This window comes from Desmodus rotundus, chromosome 8 (genome assembly GCF_022682495.2).
Source record: "Desmodus rotundus isolate HL8 chromosome 8, HLdesRot8A.1, whole genome shotgun sequence".
Lineage (NCBI taxonomy): Eukaryota > Metazoa > Chordata > Mammalia > Chiroptera > Phyllostomidae > Desmodus > Desmodus rotundus.
In genome coordinates this window covers 24296433-24318815 of record NC_071394.1, presented here as the reverse complement: position 1 = coordinate 24318815, position 22383 = coordinate 24296433, and the positions used below count along the sequence as shown (strand labels likewise).

The window sequence follows — 22383 nt, the reverse complement described above, 5'->3', positions numbered from 1 at the left end:
GAAGGAGCCGTTGGAAATGTGTCTGATTCAGCGTTTCCCAAAGTGTGTTCCTGAAACCGCCAGTCCCTCAGTTGTTCCACAAAATGAGTTGTGTGATATTGGGAAATCCATCCCATCCATCTGCCTTCTCACCGTGAACATAAAGCACGGGGGCATAATTCAAAGACTCTGAGAAATTTCTTTTAACCTCGTTTCATGCAGAATTTCCCCAGATTACTAAATCATGGAATAACTTTACCAGTAATAGCTGTCATCACCACTTAGGACAGTTCTGCAGCCCACACTCCGGTAAAATGCTGACATAATTGGTAAAGCTGTGAACCGAAAAAGAATCAGAGAAGGTGAATATGCGTTTATAGTTTTGGCTTGTTTAAATATTCTGATGATTTTGTGCTTTACTGTGTTCTCTAAACAAATGTATATAATAATAAACTGATACAATGTGTGAATTTTTGCATTCACTGTGTATTTATTCCTCCTAGAGATAAGGGATCTTTCCCACATTAATTAAGACAAAGAATCAACTGCTCAGTTTTTAGAGGAAATTGGATGCTTCTGCCTTTCTAAATTCTGCTAATTAACTAACTTACTTATCTGCCTAACAACAGCGAACATTTGAACAGGGCGCAGAGAAGGCGTTGGTGATGCCCCCACAGCACCACCCCCAGCCCCTGCCCTGGCATGTTTCCAGTGTGGTCAGGAAGACTGACAGGTGCTCAGACAATGAGGGACAATGTACAGCAGCTTTAGGTGGTACCTTTGTGGGACTGTGGCCAGGGTCCCTGCCCCCGCCTGCTATGAGTGCCCAGTTTACCTTCTTTTCTACAAAGAGGGCACTAGAGAGGTTGGTCAAGGGGATTTAATCTTCTTCAAATTTTAATTACTTTTCTGAAGTAGCAAAATCTCTTTTGTTTCCAACAGACCGACTCTGACCAGTTCACAAGACTTCTGCAGGATGTCTTCCTGCTTCTATCTGTCAGGCCAGCTTGTCCTTGTGCCGAAGTGCTTGGCCCCTTGGAAGGACAGGCTGGCAAGCAGGTGCTATCACGAAAGGCAATTTTGGTCTGGACAATAAGATTTAGACTTGCTCATTAGGACCAGTCTAACTTGGGAGATAAAATGCTTATGTAGTTGCAGCATATCCACTTTAGGTTTAAATGAATGGCCAATTACATTTTTTGAGACATCTACGGCGAAATGTGCTTTGCTAATTTGGTAGAGGCAGAAAGATATGGCCCAAGATAATTTAATAGATCTTCCTTTGTCACCTCTGATTTTAATGGCTTATAAAATGATGTTGCATTGTAGTCAAAGTCACTATTTCTCATTTCATGAATCCCAGCGCGGTGGCTGTATTCTGTCACTTCCAGGTGTCATTCTGTTGTCCTCATTGATGCTGTATCTGGTGTCTGCTGTGACGGTAAGATACCGTCGTCATTCCAAACACCTTCATAGTCATAGACCTCTTTTATGGTTCTACTTGGGATGTTAAACATTGTCTTCCTTTTTTTCTTTAAGATTTCACATCTGCTGTTTTCTCTGTTAGAACCTAACCAATCCTGATTATATTATGGGATATGTTGATGTCTTACACATTACGTATTTTTGTCTTAATTCACCTGAGAGAGAAAAAAAATAAACATAAGAGAGTAATAACTAGCTTTCCCACCTGAAGTCAGTGATAGTGACAAAGACCATCAAAGTCAGTTGTTTTATTTAACTTATATTATAGAAGAGAAAGGAACTGGCTAAAAAAACGGGAATGGGGGTTGACTGTGGTTACATATCTATATTCAAAAGTTTGTTATATTAGGTCAATATAACACCCACACGATGGGGAAGAGAGATTTAAATTAATAGGTGGCTGAGACCACTGAACTTTCAGGGCTCAAGTGTCTTTTGGTTTTAACCACCAATGGTTGGTGGCAGTGACATTTTTTAAAAAACAGGAAAGGGAGATGAATAACAGGATACAGAGGATAATAGCCTTTCATCATCTAAACCTTGGGCATCTATAAACCTCACCTTTATATTGAGAAAGCAGAAGAAATCAGAGTGAATTTGTCTTTTGAGCTCTTTGTGCAAATATAAATGGAAAGCAAAAAAGGCAATGATGGAGATAAAAGCATAACTAGCCATAGTGAGTACAATTAAGGCAGAACATGTTTGCATTCCTTGGCTGGATGCCGAGGAAATGCATAGTGTGGCCTGTGAGGTGTCCCCACCCCCACCTCGTTCAGCAAAGACAAGGAACACTGTGCGGATGGCCCACAGCATGGGGCCGAGGAAGAGGACAGGCTTAGGGGTTACACAGGGGGACAGGAAGGACTGACATGAAGATGCCAATGTCCATCCACTCGTTACCCAAAGCCGGCGGATCACCAGGATTGTCTTTCGAAGGTTAAAAAGTAAAATGAAATTACAGAATCCAAACCTAAACCCAGATATACTGAGTAACTTACATGGGTGTCCAACCTGGGGCCCACTGGCCACATGCAGCCCAGGATGGCTGTGAATGTGGCCCAACACAAAATCATAAATTTATTTAAAACATTTATTGGGAACCGCCCTGCCTGGTTTCAGAAGCTGTAAACCCCTGTGGCTAAGGCTGAGTGAGAAACCTTGGGACCATAAGCCACTAAGGAGACAAAGCTTATCTTCCCGGCAGGGGCGCTGCATCTGCCCCCTTTTTACTTTACCCTGCTTGCCAATGATGGGTCAGATTCCTCAACGGAGGGACAACCTAAGACAGGCATGGTCATGAAGAGGCCCTCAGGGAAGGATTTGGGGGGGCTATGGAAAAAGGGGGTGATGGATCCTCGCCCTTCTCGGCTTTGACATAGCCTGAGTCCTCAGTCTGCAAGAAGTCTCCTAATCTCTTGGCTGCCTTACTTCCCCTGCCTGACTTAAGCCTGAAACAATGACAGAGGGTGGTGCAGCCCTGTGCTGGAAAGGGCAGATTCCCTGGGGCGATCAGGCCTAAGAAAGAAAACATAAAACCCTGTGAAACCTCCTTAGCTAAGAATGTCCTCAGTTTTCTGATAAGGGTCCAAGCATGACGTGAGTTTGTTTCCCAAAGTTTTATAGCCCTTTAGCTAACTGACCCTGACTCAGAATACGCCCTTATAGTTCTTTGTTTGTTATCTATTGTTTGATCCTTACTGCCTGACAATGATTGATGAGCTTCACCTGCATTCCTGTGCAAATTGAACCCAATAAAAGCCCATTGAGGAAAAGGTTCTTGGTCCTTCTCCTTTGAGAGGTCGGCCACCTTTCCTCCCCATGCAGATCAGGTCTTGGTAGACTTATTCTCATCCGTGGCGGCCAGGGGCGGGGTTCCCCCACAAACATTATGAGATTTTTTTTGTGATTTCATGTCACAACGTATTTAATGTGTGTCCCAACACAACTCTTCTTCTTCCAGTGTGGCCCAGAGAAGCCAAAAGTTTGGACACCCCAGGAAGAGTCGAGGGAGGGTCCTGGAAAGCTGTGTTCTAAGGGACTTCATGGTTGCTTGAGATGATTCAGCAGATTTTGTAACCACTGCTTTGGAGATTTGCAGCCAGGCTTGGAGAGGAAAGATTGTTGGTTTATGGTAAAAAACAAACCCCGCATCTGTGCAGTATCTACGTAATTAGTTTTGTGGCTATATACACAGGACGCCCACTCCAGCTGATGCTGAAGGAACTATTAATCCATCAAGTTCCTTCAATAATGCAAACTGCTAATTGTCAAAACTGCATTGTTCTCATCTCCTGTGGTCCCACTCCCACACTCATGTAAGCAAGCACCCGAGCAAAACACAGCCAAAGGTGGCGTCATAAATTAGACACTTTCAACCAGTAGCTAACATTTATCAAACGTGACTTGGTACCCCATATTATCTTTTAATTAAATTATTTCAATTTAGGGGATGGGCTATCACGTTTTTAAAAACAGACGTTAACCTTGACTTGGAAATTACATGATAGAGTAGAAAGAGCAGATTGTTGAGATGGGGGAAGGCTGGATTCAAATCTTAGTTCTGCTCAATATCCGTGATGTCAGCTTAGGCAATTTAGCTCTTCGCTCTCCCAGCCTCCATTCTTTCTTATAAAATGGGGCTTAAAATAGCAACTTGATATTATCTTTTTCAGAATTAACTGAGATGACACATACAAAGTCTCCCCAAATTAGATAAATGTTAGCTCCTTCCTTTTCTTCTCCCATTGTTTCCTGCACAACCCCAATTCCTTTAACTTTTAACCATAAGGTCTGATACAAAAACAGTAAAAACAAAAAACAAAAAAATAGTATTTCAGCCAGGCTTGATACACAACAGGGACTGGCAAACTTTTTCTGAGGAGACAGATAATAAATATTTTAGGCTTTGCAGCCAGATGGCTTCTGTTATTAGTACTCACCTTGGCCACTGTAGCAAGAATGCAACCACAGGCAGTGAGGAGATGAAGGAGCATTACTGTGTTTCAATAAAACTTTATGTGGAAGAACAAGTGGCGATCTAGACTGGCCTGCCTAATAACACAGGAAGACTTTTTAGAAATCCCTTCAAAATCAGAAAAGAAATGGCTCCAAAATCCTTCCAGCTAAATGACTTTGCAGAAAAGTCACTTCACCTTTCTGAGCTTAACTTTCTCATCTGTAAAGAGGAAGGAGCTGGGTTGTGGGATCTCAGAGGAAGCTGCTGTCTCCTGAAGTCTTTCATTCTTTGGGAGAGACTGTAGCCTCCTAGAGAGAATCCCCAGTGGGCCGCCACCCAAGTTTTAGCATTTGGTTTGTTTGTTCTTTCATGGTTGATCAATGAATCATAAAGAACGACAGAAGCTCTTGGGTCATAAGTATGATTTATTTGATGAAAAAAGGAAAAAATAACATTTGGCCAAAATAAATATTATTTTTTCTACAGACACAAAAACAATCAGAATATTTATTAAATTCTAAATGCCATAGGTAATTTCAGACTGTTTAAAGTCAGGCTGCAAAATCAGTGGCTGAGGACCTGGAAATTGAAAAGTCTCACCTTTCCAAAGGGAAAGGCACTCACACTAAATGTGATATATTAATTAGGGAGTGAAAGAAATAGATCAAAATTGTTTTTCCGGAAAGAAGCCATTGTGGAGGGATGTCTGTACTGAGACGAGGTGCTATGTCTTGCAAACGGAAATGCTGATACATACAAGAAAATAACCAATACTGTGTTTCAAACATGATGCAATGAAAGAAAAGTGTCCAATTGGAAAGAAGAAGAGCTGACTTCTAGTTCTGGCTTTGCTACTGACTAGCTCAGCCAAGGCACTTCCTTCTCGCGACACAATTCGGTCCTTCACAGAAAATATCGTAATAGCTGTTACATATTTATTGAGCCCTGACTAGGTACCCGACACTGTTTTTGGTGTATTATTTCCATCAATCTTTACCAAGATCTCACGAGGGTAGTTCTGACGCTATTCTGTTGTATAAATGAAGACACTGAGGCACGACAGGTTACATAACTTCTGCAGTGTGTTCTGGGAGCAGCACTGAACATAGGCACTCTCTACCACGCGGCCTCCCAGGGCTTTAATGCGTCATTTCCCCCCCCCCCCTCAGGGAGCTGGACTCCTGCTTCCCGCGAATAACATTTCCCCCAGCAGGCAGTCGACCTCCCCTCCAATCAGATCCCAGCCTATTTCTCCACCTTTTTCCTCACTCTTTCTCTGCCTGAACCCTCCCCTTGGTCGAAAACCTGTTTCCACCTGTTCCCCAGGAGTCGCCCATTCCCCTTCACACTTTTGCTGTCCTGGGCTTGCTCATTTGTAAAGCACGCCCCCATCTCCTCTCCCCATTCACTTCCTCCCGTCCTTCCCGTCCTTGGGTAAGAGGACTTGGGTAAGTCTTGCCACTCCAGAAAGGGAGCAGAGTGGGAAGAGCATGGGTGAGAGTTTTGTAAATGGGGCCATGTCCTGGCTCTGTCACAAGCTCCGTGTGGGAACCGGCAGATGTCATTTAAACTCTCTGGGCCTTAAACTCTGGATCAATTGAGTGTTGGACTCCATTTGAACTTTTCAAACTTCCTAACTATTATTCTTTTGGGCAGTAAAACTCTTCCTCCAATTCACGCTTCAGATCACCAATACCAAGTCCAACAAAGACACAGCTGCCTGCCTGCCTTGAAACAGACCACGTGCCCTGAGCCTGCGTCCCTTCCCCTCCCACCTGGGCAGTTCCTGAGGTGCCCGAGGCCCCTGCAGAACAAACCAGGAAGACACAGAATAACTCCAGTCATTCCTGCACAGCCTCGCAGTTTGTTTGTTTTTTCTTTTTCATTGTATTGGCATAGGTCATATTCTATCATTTACTTAAATGTTCTTGTACTCAACTTGGCATTTTTACTGAAATAAGTTCATTCTAAAAGGAAACTTTGTAACATCATTGTAAACAAAAAAACAGTATCACTTTCCGTAAATAGAAGGTAATATACATATCTACATACACATCATATTTACATTATTTATTATGTGCACATATTAGACACATATATTATGCACACAGTATATACATTTTACAGATACATATATAAACTACACAGCACACACACACATTGAAAACAAAACAATACCACTGCATTATAAACTTCCAGCGAGATATTCACCTGCCAAAGCCAGCAGCCTACTCTCTCTGTGCTAAACCACCGTGGAACCCACGCCTAGGGGTCCTCCCACTGAGGGTGGGGGACTGGGGTCTTTACACACCAGCTCCTGCCAGGTGCTGATCATGGGCTGCTGCTGCTTCTGGGTGGTGTCATTCCCTGGCACACCCGGCTTCCCTGATTCTGGAAAAAGTCCCCAGGCAAAGCTATGCAAGGACTGGTCATTGGCGGGCAGTGCAGTGCAGTGCACTGTGGTGTGGTGGCCGGGCGACAGCTCCACATCGCCCCCAGCAGCATGGGCAAGGGCTGCTTGCTTTATCACCGGGGTCCCTGCTGACACTCACATCCTGCCTTTGTCACGATGTCGTTCTTGCCCATAAAGCACTCAGAACCCTTTGTTCTCAGTCCTGCTTCCTTCACCCCAATAAAATGTTTACTCCTGGTGCAGGAATATTTATACCACTAGAACATGGTTTTGCTGAGAAATTGTCTTAATCTCCGTGTCATCTACACTGGAAACCAGTCCTCACTAAGTTCTAGAGGACAAAGATATCATGGGATCATTAATTCAGCTTAAATGAACAAAGGATTTCTCTTTGAGTGCCTGCCTCCTTCAACCCTGAAATCCTAGACAACTTCCAGAGAGCCGTGGCCCAGAACACCCCGAGCTCACTCAGAACACTATTTATAAAATTGCCCCGTGTGCGGTAGTCTTTACAGGCTATTTTTTTCCTTCTCAAACGTTCTCCAGCCTGTGTAGACAGCATTTATGCAATTCAGAGAAAGGTGCCTCATCTGGATGAGTCAGCAGCAAGTCCTGTGACGCAGCTTCTGTGATCCAGTTAAAAATAGGAAACAGGAGGTTTTGCATAAGTCATCACTGTTGTGCAATCCTGGAGAACTGACCTCTTTTTTTCAGTTCCATATCTTGTTACTTTACCTAAAAACAGATGAAAACTCTGTCGCTGAATATTTGGTCAAGACCTTTGTTTCTGTGACCGAGGCTCCCTGGCCCTGCTCCCTGGTCCAGGTGCGTTGGTTGGCTTCTTCAACCCCTGACATTTACAGTCCCAACTCTCAGCCTCAGGCTCAGGGCCTCTGCCTTTCTTCCCCCCTCCCAGGGGCTTGCGAACTCCGGGGCCTACTGGGCCATGTAGATGGTATAAGCTGTGGAGCTGGCCAGGTGGATGGGGCCACCCGGCCTGAGCCTGCCCCATCTGAAAGGAGGGCAGCTCTTACTCACTTCCTGGCAGATTGGCTGACTTTCCCCAGAGCAACCGGGCACATATTTTTATGGGAACTTGCCTGATCTTTAAATGTTAAAGATGAATTCAAATGTCAATTTTGAAAAATAGAGTAGGCATGAGCTTGCGGTGTGTGGCCTCTGCCCCTTACATTCCCCTTCGGGAAACATGTGTGTTACCGAGTATAAAGTGGGGTTCTACATAATCCACATCCTGAACCCTCCTGCTGTTTGCCCTTCTTGATTCCTAATGTGGAAGGAGGACAGGCTTGTGAGTTTGGCTCTGCCCTTTGCTAGCCATGGACCTGTGGTTGAAGAGCTTCACCTCGCAGGGCCTCAGTTCCTCTTCTGCAAAATGTGGCATGTAGAGTCAATAACCTGGAGGGCTCTACCAAGCTTTCTAGCTCCTCATCCTCATTCCCCTCTTTCTTGCCCTTCTTGATCTCAAAAACCAGTTCCCCAACATATTCACTGACCCAGATACTTTCCAGAATTTCTCAGCCTGGGAGTCAGCTTTATCTGTAAGTTGGCTTCTAGCCAACACAACCAACTCTATTATCGCAGCATCCCTTAACTCTCCTTTTTTCCAGCGGTGACTGCCACCACCGCCTCTTACCAAACCACTGCGTTTGCTTCCATCCTGACTTCAGCGTCCCTGTCTCCTCCCAGCTCTAGAACTCTTTCTCCAAAATAAAGCAAAAAAAAATTTTTTTTAAATCACTCTGTTCAGAGCTTTTCCTTGGAAGAGATTTTAACAATGGCCATTTATAATTCCCATTACTTGTCACCTCTAACCCCAGTTGCCTGCTGCCCTTGCAGGTTAATGAGTTAACTCAGATGGTCCTGTTTAATTCCTCAGCTGGGCGTGAGAGGAGGGTCCCTGGTTTGTGGCATGGTTGGGGGGACTGACTCTCCGGTAAACTCTCATGAGGATATCAGGCATTTGTACTCCAGGGAGAGCTGTAAGTATTAAAGCAATATCTCAAAATTGAGTGTTTAATGCTTTGTGGATAGTAATGTTACCAACATCAGGGAGGAAGAACTCTATTTTTTCTCACATCCAGAAGTACAAAAAGTGTTATTGTCAAAGAAACAAAATGAGAAAATTTCCACTTATCCTTGGGGGTTTGAACATTGGAGGCAGGACAAGATTCCACAGACGCAAACCTCTGACCTTTGTCTAGTTTTCCAGCTGGCGAATGTATTGGTTTTCTAGGACTGCTACAGCAAATGAGCACAGACCGAGTGCCTTAAAACAACAGAAATTTGTGCTCTCACAGGTGTGGATGTTAGAAGCTGAATTCAGGGTGTTGGACGGGCTGTGCTCCTCCCAAAGTCTCTAGGGAAGAATCCTTCCTTGCCTTTTCTACCTTCTGGTGATTGTCGGTGAGCCTTTGCTTTCATGGCTTATGGCAACATAGCTCCAATTTCTGTCTTCCTCGCTCCATGCCAGTCCTCATTCCTTCTGTGTCGATATTCTCTCTCCTTGTAAGAACAGTAGTGGTGGGATCAAGCCCACCCAACCCAGTATGACCTCATCTTAACTTAGTTACATTTGCAAAGACCCTCTTTCCAAATAAGGTCACGCTCACTGGTACTGAGGAATAGGACTTGAACATGTTTTTGTGGGGACCACAATTCAACCCAGTGCAGTGAACGACCAGCAAAGACTTCCCCCCATGCACAGCATGCAGTCTTAGCTCTTTAGATATTATCTTTTACAAGTTGGTCATAGCTCAGCTGCGCAGACAGGATGAACTGTACCTGTCCTCTGGTGCACGTTAGCTCTAAACACAGGCACGAAAGGGCAGGACAAGTCAAAATCGGGTTTTTGATGCACAGATAGAGGAAAGCTGTTCTAAGGGATGGACTTATACCTTAGCCACAATATATGGGCCCCGTATAGAAGCTCATTCAGCACTGAGGAAAGGATCTAGAAGAGACACATCAGCAAGACACTGAGGTGAGCCATGAGAGGCCTTACAAGTGAGAGCTACCAAATGCCTGAGTCAATGCGGTGCTTTATTGGAAGGCAAGGATGGTGTGAGGAGCCCCATGTGATGGACAGGACTGGTTGCTGGAGTGAGGACGAGCCTATTCACACCTGGCTATAAGGGGTAAGCGTGTGGCAGAGAGTTCTGCCAGCTGATGTGAATGTCCATCTTGAAAAGAAAAGACAAGATGATCTTCAATCAGCACTAGTTGGCCCCGTCTCTGCTTCCTAAAAATCTCACAAATTTATAGCTGAGGAAGGAACTATATGGTCAAGACCCACTCCAGGAGCAGGAGCAGGAGCTGAATTCTGAGAAGGGGTCAGATAGACCCTCCTTGATTCAAGTGATGAAAATCATGTCGGAAGCCTTGGCAAACACGAAGGGACCAAAAATGACAGTAAAACAAAGTTGAACGTGAGTTATGACTCTGGTGCCTGCACTTTCTCGAGATGGTTCAGATCTTCACGGCTGAAGCTGGGACTGCCGGCCGGCCCATCATGACAGTGGCCAGCAGGGGGCGGGGTGCACAATCCTTGGTGAAAGTTGGAGAGCCAAATGCTTCCCCTGAAGGCTGGCTTATCATACGCGTGGAGAAAAAAGTTTTGAAAAGAGTTGAGGAAAACAGCTGACAAGGAAACTTGTTTCTTGGCAAGGAAGCCATAGAGAAATTTTGTATTTCTAGTTGGAAAAAACACCATGCCATAATGTGTTTAAATGCATTTTTAAAGTTAATTTCTGAGAAGATGATGTTCCCTTAATGGAAGATGTTCTGTATCAGGACAGGATGCAAACATGGCTGGGAACTGACTAAGGTACAGGAGGGGAACGCCTGGTAACTAGGGGAAGGTTGGCTATGACATAGTGAAGAAACAGGTTGCCATGGAAACAAGCCACTAAATGGAACCCAGCCATCTTGAGAACATACACTCTATAAAGAGGAGGGAAGGGGACCCAGGACATGCTCAGTGGCCAGGAATTCTCAGGAGGGATGTGAGGGTGCTGTCCACATCAGCTATCTGGCCCTGAAAAGAAAGCCAAAGGCTGTTAAAAGCCACCACAAAGGGGAATACAATTCAAAACACGTTGGGTATTTCGAGTTTGGCCTCATTCACTTGTCATTCACTTGTTGTTTCATTCCAAGACACACTGGCTGAGTACCGTCTGCACACCCGGCACTGCGCTGGACGGTAGGGCTGCAGAGAGAAAGGAAAGACACATTGTTCGAGGTCACAGCTGCCTGCTGTCTCTAACTGTTCTCTGCAGGAGCAGGACCTAAACATAGTCCTGGCATCTCACTCCTGGGAATCAACCCTCCCTTTGCCCTGCAGCTCCGATCCTATTCTTGGGGACCTGCCAGGCTTCCTTCCTTGATGGATGATTAGCATCCTTACCACCCTGCCTTGGATTCCAGCTCCTTCCAGACTTCTTGGTCTTTTTGGCTCCAACCCCATCCTGGTGGCATGGTGGGTCCTTACACCTGCTAGCATTCTCCTCTGCCCAGACACCTGAGTGTTCGTTCTGACCTCCTCTCACAGCCTCCTGCTGGGCTTTCTCTGAACTTGCCTGTAGCATCTCACTCATTTCACCATCCTCCTGGGCCAGCACATCTTCTCCATGGGTTCTGGGGCTCAGTCCTAGCTTTGCCTGGCATGACTGTTCCTGACCCTGGCTTTTGCTGGTTACCTTCAGTATGGGTGGTACAATGACTCAGGGAAAACACTCACAACACTGACTGTTCCCCAGCCCCCCCCCACCGCCCCCCTCCCTGCACTCACCACATATCAGTGAACAGAGCTGCCAGCTCCCTGCAGTGGGTCCTGACAACTCCTCCTCTGTCACCTCTGCTGAGCTTCCTGTCAAGGTCCCAGTTATTCTCTTGGCACCCTCCCCTCAAAAGTGTCCTTCTGTTATTACTGTGATCTCACCAATCTATTTTTAAATCTCCCATGGTCTTTATAATTGCTTTTATTCTGAATCTTTTTTTTTTACTACAAAATAACTTTCCAGAGCAACAAAGTTTTTGAGCATAACATGGATGCAATCATATTCTACCCATTACACACATATTGTTTTATTATTCACAAGCTTCATTTGGTTCTTTCAACAATGCAGTAAACAGGGACCAAGAAATTGAGGTTCAGAGAGGTTGCGTGACTTTCCCAGGCCACACACTGAGAAGTGACGAAAGCCCTCATTTCCTGCGGAGCTCCAGGCTCCTTGCCCACATCAGGGGTCCTGTGGTGCCCGAGGCACTGCCTTTTGGGCTTTGAATCTTTGCCCACACCATGCCTTGCTCTTATTCTAAGGTGTTTCTTTTTTAGTGTAAAGCCAAAGAATTTCAATAAACAGAAACACCAATGCATGCTTTCATTCCCTCCTTTCCCATTCAATCCAGTGGCATAGTGGTAGAGTCTAGGGTCTTATAATTAAGATTCAGGAGGCTCCATTTTTGCCTCATTACAAGGAAGAAGAAAGAGAGAAAGAAAGAAAGAAAGAAAGAAAGAAAGAAAGAAAGAAAGAAAGAAAGAAAAGAGGAAGGAAGAAAGAATGAAAGAGAGAGAGGGAGGGAGGGAGGAAGAAAGAATGAAGGAAAGGAAGGAAGGAAGGAAGGAAGGAAGGAAGGAAGGAAGGAAGGAAGGAAGGAAGGAAGGAAGGAAGGAAGAAAGGAAGAAAGGAAGAAAGGAAGAAAGGAAGAAAGGAAGAAAGGAAGGAAGGAAGGAAGGAAGGAAGGAAGGAAGGAAGGAAGAAAGAAAGAAAGAAAGAAAGAAAGAAAGAAAGAAAGAAAGAAAGAAAGAAACCATAGCTAGAAAATCTTTTATTCAGGAGCTCTTGAAATCCCAACACTTCCTGCGTAGTACTCACGGGTACAGTCTCAAGAAGCCTAGTAACTTGTGGACTTCTCTCCTGGGAAGGGCCGAGTCTACATCTTACTGGGCTACACAAAGCCCTCTCACTCTCAGCAGACCAGGGCAGAGCCAGTGAATATTGATTGGTGGGGCTGCTGCCTGTCCTTCAGAGTGGAGAAAGCAGGAAGTCTTGTTACTGGAATTCCCAAGACTAAAGGATCATTTACAGTGAGTTGGCCATAGAGTGTAAAGAAACTCAGAGTACTGTAAACCACTTGAGAAAAGAACACAGACCTTGGGGAGGGGGCAGTGGAGAATACACAACTCTGTGATGTCTGACTGCAGTGTGCAGTGGAGTCTAGAAAGCTCCAGGCCTGAAGTTGGGTGGGACCCCGCCACCAGCCGGCTCACCACCCACCACTCATTCAGCCTCCAGGGCTGCGCAGCTCTGCAGGGCCCGCAGCCGCTGCGCCTGAGTTTGTGACAGGCCTCGCTTGAATCTTGCTGAACAGGACAGGGACAAACACGGGTGTGTGGGAGGCTGCGCTGACTGGTGTTCTTTCCACGGGCCCTCAGTGACTCAGGGAAATGGTGCTGGCTGCAGAACTTGTCATTTGCCTATTGCTCACTCCCTCCCAGCTCTGTGCAGGCTGCTTCCTGTGCGCAGGCTCCTCCAAACCTCACAACAAACTCCTGACAATGGTGCTGCTGATGGTGCTGCTGTCCCCTTTGACTGAGGAGGAACCTGAGGCTCAGAGTGGTTAAGTCTCTTGTCCACGGTCTCCTGCTTGCGGAATCTAAAACCTGTGCCCTTAGCCCTCTGTGAATATGTGCTGTCTCTCACCTGTTTCTGCCAATTTCTCCCACCTGATCTCACGTGTGCCTCATGATAACCCTGAACTACACCGGGTGAATGTTGTCACTTCCAGTTGGGGAAATTAAAGCTAAAAGTGGTTGAGTACATGACCCAAGGTCACATAGTTAGAAAGGGACAGAGGACAGCAGAGAACACAGGCCCTTGGACAGGATTTCAGGAGCCTATTCAATGCAAATCTAACTTTAGTCATATCCCATGACACGGGCAAACTCACTCCTCCGAGGTTCCCATCCCACAGGGTTTCAGTGTGAGGGGTGGGCGGAGTGCACAAGACTCCAGAGGCAGTAAAGATGGGGTGCGGTGGGGGAATGGAGGTGGGTGGGGGAGTGGGGTGGGGAGGTGGGGGAGTTGGTGCTGGTGATGAACCAGAGGTTTCTGTAGAATTAACAAATGAATCTGATCTGGGAAAATGCTATTATTACAACTCAGAATAGCAAATCTGTTTCCAAACCAGCTCTGGTTCTAATGGTGTTTTCCACAGTGACTATTGCTAAGTCACCACCTCTGACCACGTCACAGTCTGTTTCTGACCACGGGAAGACTTGGTTTTTAAACTCCGAGGAGAGAACTGAGGGGTGCTGCACTGGGGCTTCTTAAAGGGTGTCATCATCATTCGGAGACATTGCTTTTCAGCTCCCCTCTCTCCACCTCGCCTCCAAATTCTCCAACCACCAAACTCCCAGATCCCTCACTTACATTAACCAACTTATTTGAAAATGGTTATGTGCGCCTCTTCTTTTTTTTTTTCTTAAGTTTTATATTGTGGTAAAATACAGACACCACATCAGATTTACCAGTGAGACCATTTTAAAGTAGCTTCTCACACATTTGCAACGCTGCACCATTGTCGCCCCACTCTAACTTCCAAGCATCCTTATCAGCCCCCAGAGGAGCCCCCGTACCGCTGAACAGTCACTCTCCATCCCTCCCTGTCCCCAGTCCCTGGCAGCCACTAGTCTGCTTTTGGTCTCTCTGGATTCACCTGTTCTGAGTATTTCTTGTAAATGGAATCATACAGTATGTGGGTTTGGGGTCTGGCTTCCTTTACTTAGCATGTTTTCCAAGGTCCATCTGTGTTGCAGTGCTTAGTATAATTTTTCATGTGTCACTTCAATATTTTTTATAGTTGAATGATGTTGGGAACCGCCCTGCCTGGTTTCAGAAGCTGTAACCCCCCATGGCTAAGGCTGAGTGAGAGACCTTGAGACCCTAGCCACTAAGGAGACAAAGCTTATCTCCCTGGCAGGAGCACCACCTCTGCCCACTTTACTTCACCCTGCTTGGCCCCCAGTGCATGACCGGTTAGCCAATGACGGGTAAGATTCCTTAAGGGAGGGACGACTTAAGACAGGAACGGTCACAAGGGGACCCTCAGGGAAGGACTTGGGGGGCTATGGAAAAAGGGGCGATGGCCCCTCATCCCTCAGCTTTGACATGGTCTGAGTCCTCATTCTGTCTGCAAGAAGTCTCCTAATCCCTTAGCTGCCTTACTTCCCCTGCTTGACCTAAGCCTCAAACAATGCTGGAGGTGAGTGCAGCCCTGTGCTGGAAAGGGCGGGTTCCCCGGGACAATCAGGCCTAAGAAAGAATGCATAAAATCCCATGAAACCTACTTTGCTAATACCCTCAATTTAAATGATAAGGGTCCAAGCATGAGATGAGTTTGTTTCCCCAAAGCTTCATGCTATCTGACCATGACTCAAAATAAGCCCTCAGAGTTCTTTGAATGTTATCTATTTGATTATTACTGCCAGACAATAATGGATGAGCTTCCTATATACACCCTGTACTCCTATGCAAATTAAGCCAATAAAAGCCTGTCAAGGCAAGGGTCAGGGCACTTTCCCCTTGAGAGAGTGGCCGTGCTGTCCCTTTTCCTCCACAGGACTCGGTAGTCCGTGTGAATTTGTCTCGTCTCAGCCGTGATGCCCCGGACACTGCTTGCCGGTGTGTCTGTGTCAGAATACTATTCCATTGCATGGATATAGTACATTTCTGTTTATGCATTTAATGGCTGGTAGACATTTGGGTCGTTTCCACATTTTTGCTATTATAAATAATGCTATTATAAATATTTTTGTGAGCCAATGTTGCCCCAGTTAATTCAATTAAAAAAACAACTTGTGTACATGCTTTTGCTTGAACAACTGTTGTTAATTATTTGGGGTATAGACCTAGGTCCTTTGATAATTCTGTTAACTTACTGAGGACCCGCCAAACTGTCTTCCACACTGTCTTCCTGTGCCAGTTCTTGGCCTGACCTCATGCCAGGTGCTGGAGATGTAGAGAGGAAAAAGACATGGTATCCATGCGGAGGAAGATGTAGCCCAGGTAGGAAGACTGGCATGTGGTTAGGGCAGCAACAGGAGTGTTTTAACGGGTGACTTTATTTGCGCAAATGCAACCCTTTCAGAGGGTCTGTCAAGGCTGTAGTGGAGAGAGTCCCATGGGATATTAGAACTCTAAACTTTCCCAGAATATTCATGACTGATAATTAATCAGAACTATGTACTATATGCCTTAGAAACTCAGAGGACAAACTGGGAAAGTCAAGGATCGCTTTGGGGCTTGGAATAGACACTGCAGCCAGGAGTGTCTGTAATACTTACCGTTTATTTGTCGTCATGCGCCCCCCATACCACCCTTTTATCCCAAAAGCACAACAAAACTCAAAAACCCCCAATCTCAGAAAGTGAAGGGTTGATTCTATTCTCAAGAGGTCTCTGTTAATTACACCAGTTGTTTCATTATGATTCATTGTTCACAGGTGTTTACTCAGCAAGCTTTTTCTGACCTACTACGTGCCAGGAACTACATTAACACTTGGGAATCATGATACATTTACCCACCGAGGTTGCACTGAGGGATGAAAAGAAAGCAGAAGATGTGGGCCTTGGCAATGAGGAGAGGGTACTGAGAAGACAACCCCAGCATGTGCAAAATAATCACTGTGACACATGGAAGTGTTCTTCCTGGGTGTGAAGCTGACTACAACTACAATATGACACAGGAGTTGTAGGAGCTGGAGGAAACGTCAGGGGGGAGGGCAGCGGAAGAAAGGTGGGTGCAGAAGACGCAGAAGAGGTCGGAGATACAGGGAGACCTCTGACTGGCACCCTCCCTCTTTGCTCCAAAGCACCCTGCGGCTGCCACAGCCCTTACCACACCGCACTGGGACCCCTGATTTCCTCCTCTGTCCAGTCCTAGGGACTCTGAGCTGGCCCTCCATGGACGTGTTCCTGAAACCTAGCTCCAAGCCTGGCACATACCACCGAGACACCAGAGCTCCCTGTGGTGGGAGGGCTTCTGGGTGCCTTCCCTCCCACTCTGTGGCTCCAGCTGCGGTGCAGAGCCGTGGCCCACAAGCCCAGGGGCTGGTTGGTGTTCTAGTCGGCCCTTCTTGTCACTGTCCAGTGTGGCCTTGATTTCTTCCCCATTTTCTGTTCCTCACTTTCCCTACTTGAATGAAAGACCTGCCTGAGCCTCTTTCTGCTGAGGTTTAACAAAGAGAAAATCTCTCTCTCTCTCTCTCTCTCTCTCTCTCTCTCTCCCCACAAGTTTGAGGCAATACCTAATACTGGTGAGAATGTGAACCAATGGAAATGCTTACACTCTGTTACTGAGGGCATAACTTTCTACCTAGGAGAACAATTTGTCAGGAACAAAGTAAGAGAAAGCATACACCTGAGGACCCATTGGTCCCACTCCTGTCTGCCCAGGGCGTGTGCCCGAGAGAAACCCTCGCGGCGTCCACAAGGAACCTGTGCACAAGTGCTCACAGCAGCGCTGTTCGTGACAACACGGGTGACAGAATGACCTACACGCCTGTCAACTGGAAAATGGGCAAACTGATTGGATATGGTTACATGATGAAATATCCTCCAGCAATAAAATGGATAATGACAGCCAGACCTATCAAAACAAATAGCTTCCCAACACACTGACTGCAAAAAAGCAGAAATCAAAACAATTCGTACTAAAAACTGACAAATTATAAAACAGTGCATACTATACAATACTTCTGTGCAATGCAACCCTGGACAGCACGATGCTTGCAGACAGTGCCTACATAGCAAAGGTGTGAGCGATGGGCATGGGACGGAACGCCGGAAGCAGGACACTGGTCCCTTGGGGGCAGAAGGGGAAGGGAAAGGGAGAAGAAATAGGGCGCTTACACTGTACTGGCAAAGATTTAGTTCTTTAAAAAAATGTATTTCTTAGATGGGATAATAGGTACATAAGTGTGATTATGTTCAATATTTACTTTTTGTATGTTTTAATAAGCTCACAGTATATTTTAATTTTAAAAATTACTCAAGACCTCACAGCTAGTAAATAGAAGTTTAGAACCCACACTTTTTTTTTTTTTGCTTCCAGTCCATTTCACGGCCCCTCAGAGGGAGGAGGCAATGGAAGGTGAATTTGGAAAAGGAACACTACTCAGTCCATCTGTCCTTTGCTGTGTACACCAGAGGCCATACTGAACAACACGGTATGAAATATTAATAGTTTTCCTGTTGTCTTATATTAGGATTTAGAAATATGTTTCTGCAAAATACTTGCAACAAAGCCTGATAAAAGCAATAAAGGGATCCTCTTATCATTTCAAATGACTTTGTTGTTGCAGAATCTTGTAGCTCTTTCATCCTACCCAGTAGATCTATCAAATTGATAATGAATCTGTATTCTTCACTTAAAGCTACCTTACGCCAAAATGCTCCACAAAATTTGTTTCTGTTTTTGTTGAGAATGCTCACTAACTCCATCTATATCAGTTCAGGAACTTAGCAGGAGCTCCTTCACCTCTCCTTTATTTAAAAATGAACTGTCCTTTGAATGCCCACTAATTGCCAGGCCCTAAGCTACGTGCTGGAGGAACAATAGAGCACCGGACAGGCCTGCCTGAGCTTCCCGTTTCCTGGAGGAGAGGACAGGGGAGCAGGTAATGATTGTGCAGTGAGACGCCGTTCTGTGACTGGGTGTATGCGGGGCCCTGCTACGGAGGAACATAAAAGTGGGATTGAACCCCACCATGGTGAATCTGGGAAAGCCTCAGAGAGGGGCTGATAGTTCAGCTGAATGCTAAGGATGAGTGAGAATTGGCTTCTAAACTAGAAGCTATTTAATTATTTTTTTCCCTCAAGGATTCTGTCATCTAATTGTGGAGTCTCTATTGGCAACCAAAGAGGAAGAGAAAGGTAATAAAATACTTTAACGTATTTCTTACGTGAGGAAAAAGAGACCCGTAGTTCTTCGTTAGATGCAGGTCACTGTCCTTTCTCACGTGTGTTCAATAGAAATTACAATTGAGTGAGTGGATTCCTACCGCCCTTTGCCAAATACACCCTGATCTCAGAGAGTAAGTCGGGGGCAGATACACCTGCAATGAGAGCATAATTGCCCTGAGTGTTGCCTGGTCCACATTTTGTAAATTCCCTCTTGACCTGTTTACCTAGGAGAAGAAATGTAAGCTCAGCTTCTGTGCACACACAGAAAGGTCCCAGTGCAGACCAGAAAGCACAGTGGGGAGCGGGCATCTCTCAGCCATTCTGGTTCCACCGCTCTCTCAGGTCCCGCATTCAGCGCAGTGATTGGATAATTGACCTTGGAGTTACCCTAAGGTTGAGTACCCACTTTGATTACGTGGTGTTTGCTGAGGGACCTGATTTCCAGGAGCTGCTGGAGCAAAGGTCATGCCGGAAATCACGCCTTTGAAACAAAACCAACCTCCCAACGTCCCAATTCAACCAGTTAGAAAACTCAAATAACAGGATATAAAATGAAGGTCTAAATGTTTATTAATTACAATGAAGAACTAAATGCTTATTAATTACAATAGAATGTAAAATCACAGCTTGCTAATTTTAAACAAATATCGCCCTTAAAAAAAACTTTAAACAGAAAAAGGGATTTTTAAAAATTCAAAGTAAAAAATCTAGTACAAGCAAAGATAACATTTTGAAGTATCATCAATGAATTTTCACACCGAGTTTCCATCACAATAATATTCATTTATATCTTCAATCTTACACAGCAGCAAAGTCACAGTGACTGCTTCTGAAAGGAAACCAAAGAGGCCCGGAGCAATTATTCTTTCAAAAGGATCTTGGGGAGTTGAAACAAGGCTGGTTTCTCCATGGCAGACGCTGTGATGGCAACTGCAGCATCCTTTTTTTCTGACTCTGCTTTTGAAGAGAATGAAAGGAACTCAGTGTAACAGTCCCTTTTACAAACAGACGCCGGGCTCAGGCCTAACCCTCAGGGAACGCTGTCTTCAAAGTAAACATTACCCTGCTCCCCAAATGCTGTGAAAGGCATGTTACAGCATTCAGTAGGATTTCTTCCTCTTGCTAATCTTCCTTTGAATTTTTCACACAATCTTCCGGGATGGCAAGAATGATTTCAATAGTCAGGAAATGACAAAAAAGCTGAAATGTTTGGCTCTATAGCATTGATGAAGACTCACAACCTTCAATCATGAAAGAGAGCACATCCCAGGGAAAATCTGCAGGGATGATGGTAATAGGTATACAAAATAGAAAGTTCTGAATGTCAAAAAACACTAAGAGAAAACTGATGAAGGGCAAAAATATGTATTCAGAAATGACCATATCTATAACGTCATTCCAAAAAGTAAGTGTGAAATAAAGTACATCAAATACCATCAGATAATTTTCCTGAAAAAAATTATACCCTCAAAAGCCACATGATTCATTTTTTCATTCACTCTAAGTTCTAGAATATAGTTGCCTTTACAGTATGAAGAGTGGCTTTTCCCGATAAAGTCGTCATTAATTTATAAATTTGACCATGAAATTGTACTCCCTGTTTCAGGTAGTGCCACGTTCCTCAATGACAGGTGTGCTGTGTTAACCTGTCTCCTGCTTCTCGCTCCTGTTTGATTCCCCACAGCTCTGTCGACTGTTTCCTAACATCTCAGAGGACACACCTCTAGCCCAAGGCCTCCTGCAATCTGCAGGCTCATCTGAGTGTTCTGCTTCAGGAAGTATTTTATCAGTTTTCCCTTGGCAAAATTGTCCTTGAGTTGTATATCACTTCGAAGCCTTTGACCTGGACCATGGGACCATGGACTCTTCAAATGCTTATGAAGAGAGAGATGCTAATTTTATACGCTCTCATGCAGGAATACTTTCTTCCTCCACCAACACACTCCGGTCAGGGATAGGTCTGTTTCCGGGTCCCAGCTGTGGATTCTTCTGTTTCTCTCTATTGTAGTATGACAATTTCTCCCTCATAGGGGTCACGCTCCACGGGGGTAGGTGTGCAAGTCTGAAAAAGAACATTTCATTTTTCTCTTGTGGTTCGTTTATTGACTTACTGAATTCAAAGCTAAGTGCAGTTCCCTTAATAAGTTGTTAGAGCAAAAACGAATCTTGTGACCCTACCCTATGCTTCCCAACCCTGGCCCTTTCACAGCAGTTCCCGGCAACCTAGGGTGCCTGCATTGCCCGCTCTTTGCTGGAGTTAGTCTGCATCAGACGAGGCCCCAGGGAACACTGTCTAAAGATCATCTTTCCCCTGCAGCTTCTACTGGGGCCTCTGCCACATCCTCCCACCCCCTAAGTCCTATTACCACCTTGCCCTTTCAAACGTTCTAGACATCTCTATTCCTGAAGTGCTCTGTTGTACCTCTACCAAGATTCATGTCACTTTGGTTCAGATTCTAGCAATTTTGTGGGGTTTTCCCTCATTCCCTTGATTGCCACTGTGTGTAATAGACCTTCCATAGAATCTCACATCTTCACAGAACCCTGGGCTGGACTCAGCTAGAATTAACTTGCTGCATGAGGAGAGTTAAAATCTGGACTTCATAAACAAAGGGATTCATGAGAAGCAACTAAACCAAACTGTTTGTAGACACGCACACAAATCCATTGACAAGTCAAGAAGCAGCCAGTCACAGTGGTCTAGGGTGTGGGCTCTGGGAGCAGATCGCCTGGGCGCGTTACTCAATGCTGTGCTTCAGTTCCCTTAACTGTGAACTGGGGATAATAACAGCACCTACTTTATAGGGTGGTTGTGAAGATCAAACGTGGAGAGAATTAAGTATAAATAAGGCAGTTAGAAGAATGCCTACCACATAATAGGCTCTTTACAATGAAATACATATGTGTCTCTGTGTGTAACACAAACACACACAGACGAATTGTAAGAAATTACCGTAGGTCTTATTTTGACCCCCCCAGACTAATATATTATGGTGATCGACAATGGGAGCTTTGGACCAAGACAGATCTAAGTCTGAATTCTAGCCTTGCCACTTACTAGGTATAGGAAACTGGTGAGCTAATGCCCCTCTGAGCCTATCCGTGAATCTCCGAAATGGAGGGAATAAAACCCCTCTCCCAGGTGCATGCAATTTCTCAGATACAAAGCACTTCCTTCAATCATTCAAAAGATATTTATGGAGCATACACAACACAGGCACAGAGGCTAAAGCCAAGAAAACGGCCCACTGGGCACTCAGTCAGCAGGACGACCCCTGCCCTCCGCCCACCAGTGTGAGCCTCTGTCCACTCTCTGTGTCTGGTTAGATGCTTGGCGGGACTTCCATTTTGGCTCACTATCGACTCAGTGCTTTTGTCCACCCTAGATCCGGTCGTCATCTGGAAGAATGTTGATAAGGGGAAATGAAGTGCCAGCCTTCCATTTCTGTTCCCCAGCCCCTGGACCAGAGCTGATCCCCCCCGAAAGTGTGGACTCGTTTACCAGCCCTCACTCTGACCACATCCTCACTTTCAGGTCTTCGGTCGCTGTGTTTTTTCCCCTCCTGG

General features: G+C 45.3%; 1 protein-coding gene across 4 annotated transcripts in view; it reads right to left on the bottom strand.

Annotated features, from left to right (window-relative positions):
* Window positions 1-19370: 19370 nt before the first annotated feature.
* DPYS (dihydropyrimidinase) overlaps window positions 19371-22383 on the bottom strand; it is a 73896-nt gene continuing 70883 nt past the window's right edge. For all 4 annotated transcript variants that reach the window (XM_071222218.1, XM_071222219.1, XM_053929842.1 and 1 more), the window contains one exon: window positions 19371-20878. In XM_071222218.1, the coding sequence (XP_071078319.1) occupies window positions 20816-20878 (63 nt within the window). In that variant the 3' untranslated portion in view covers window positions 19371-20815. The remainder of the gene's footprint in view (window positions 20879-22383) is intronic.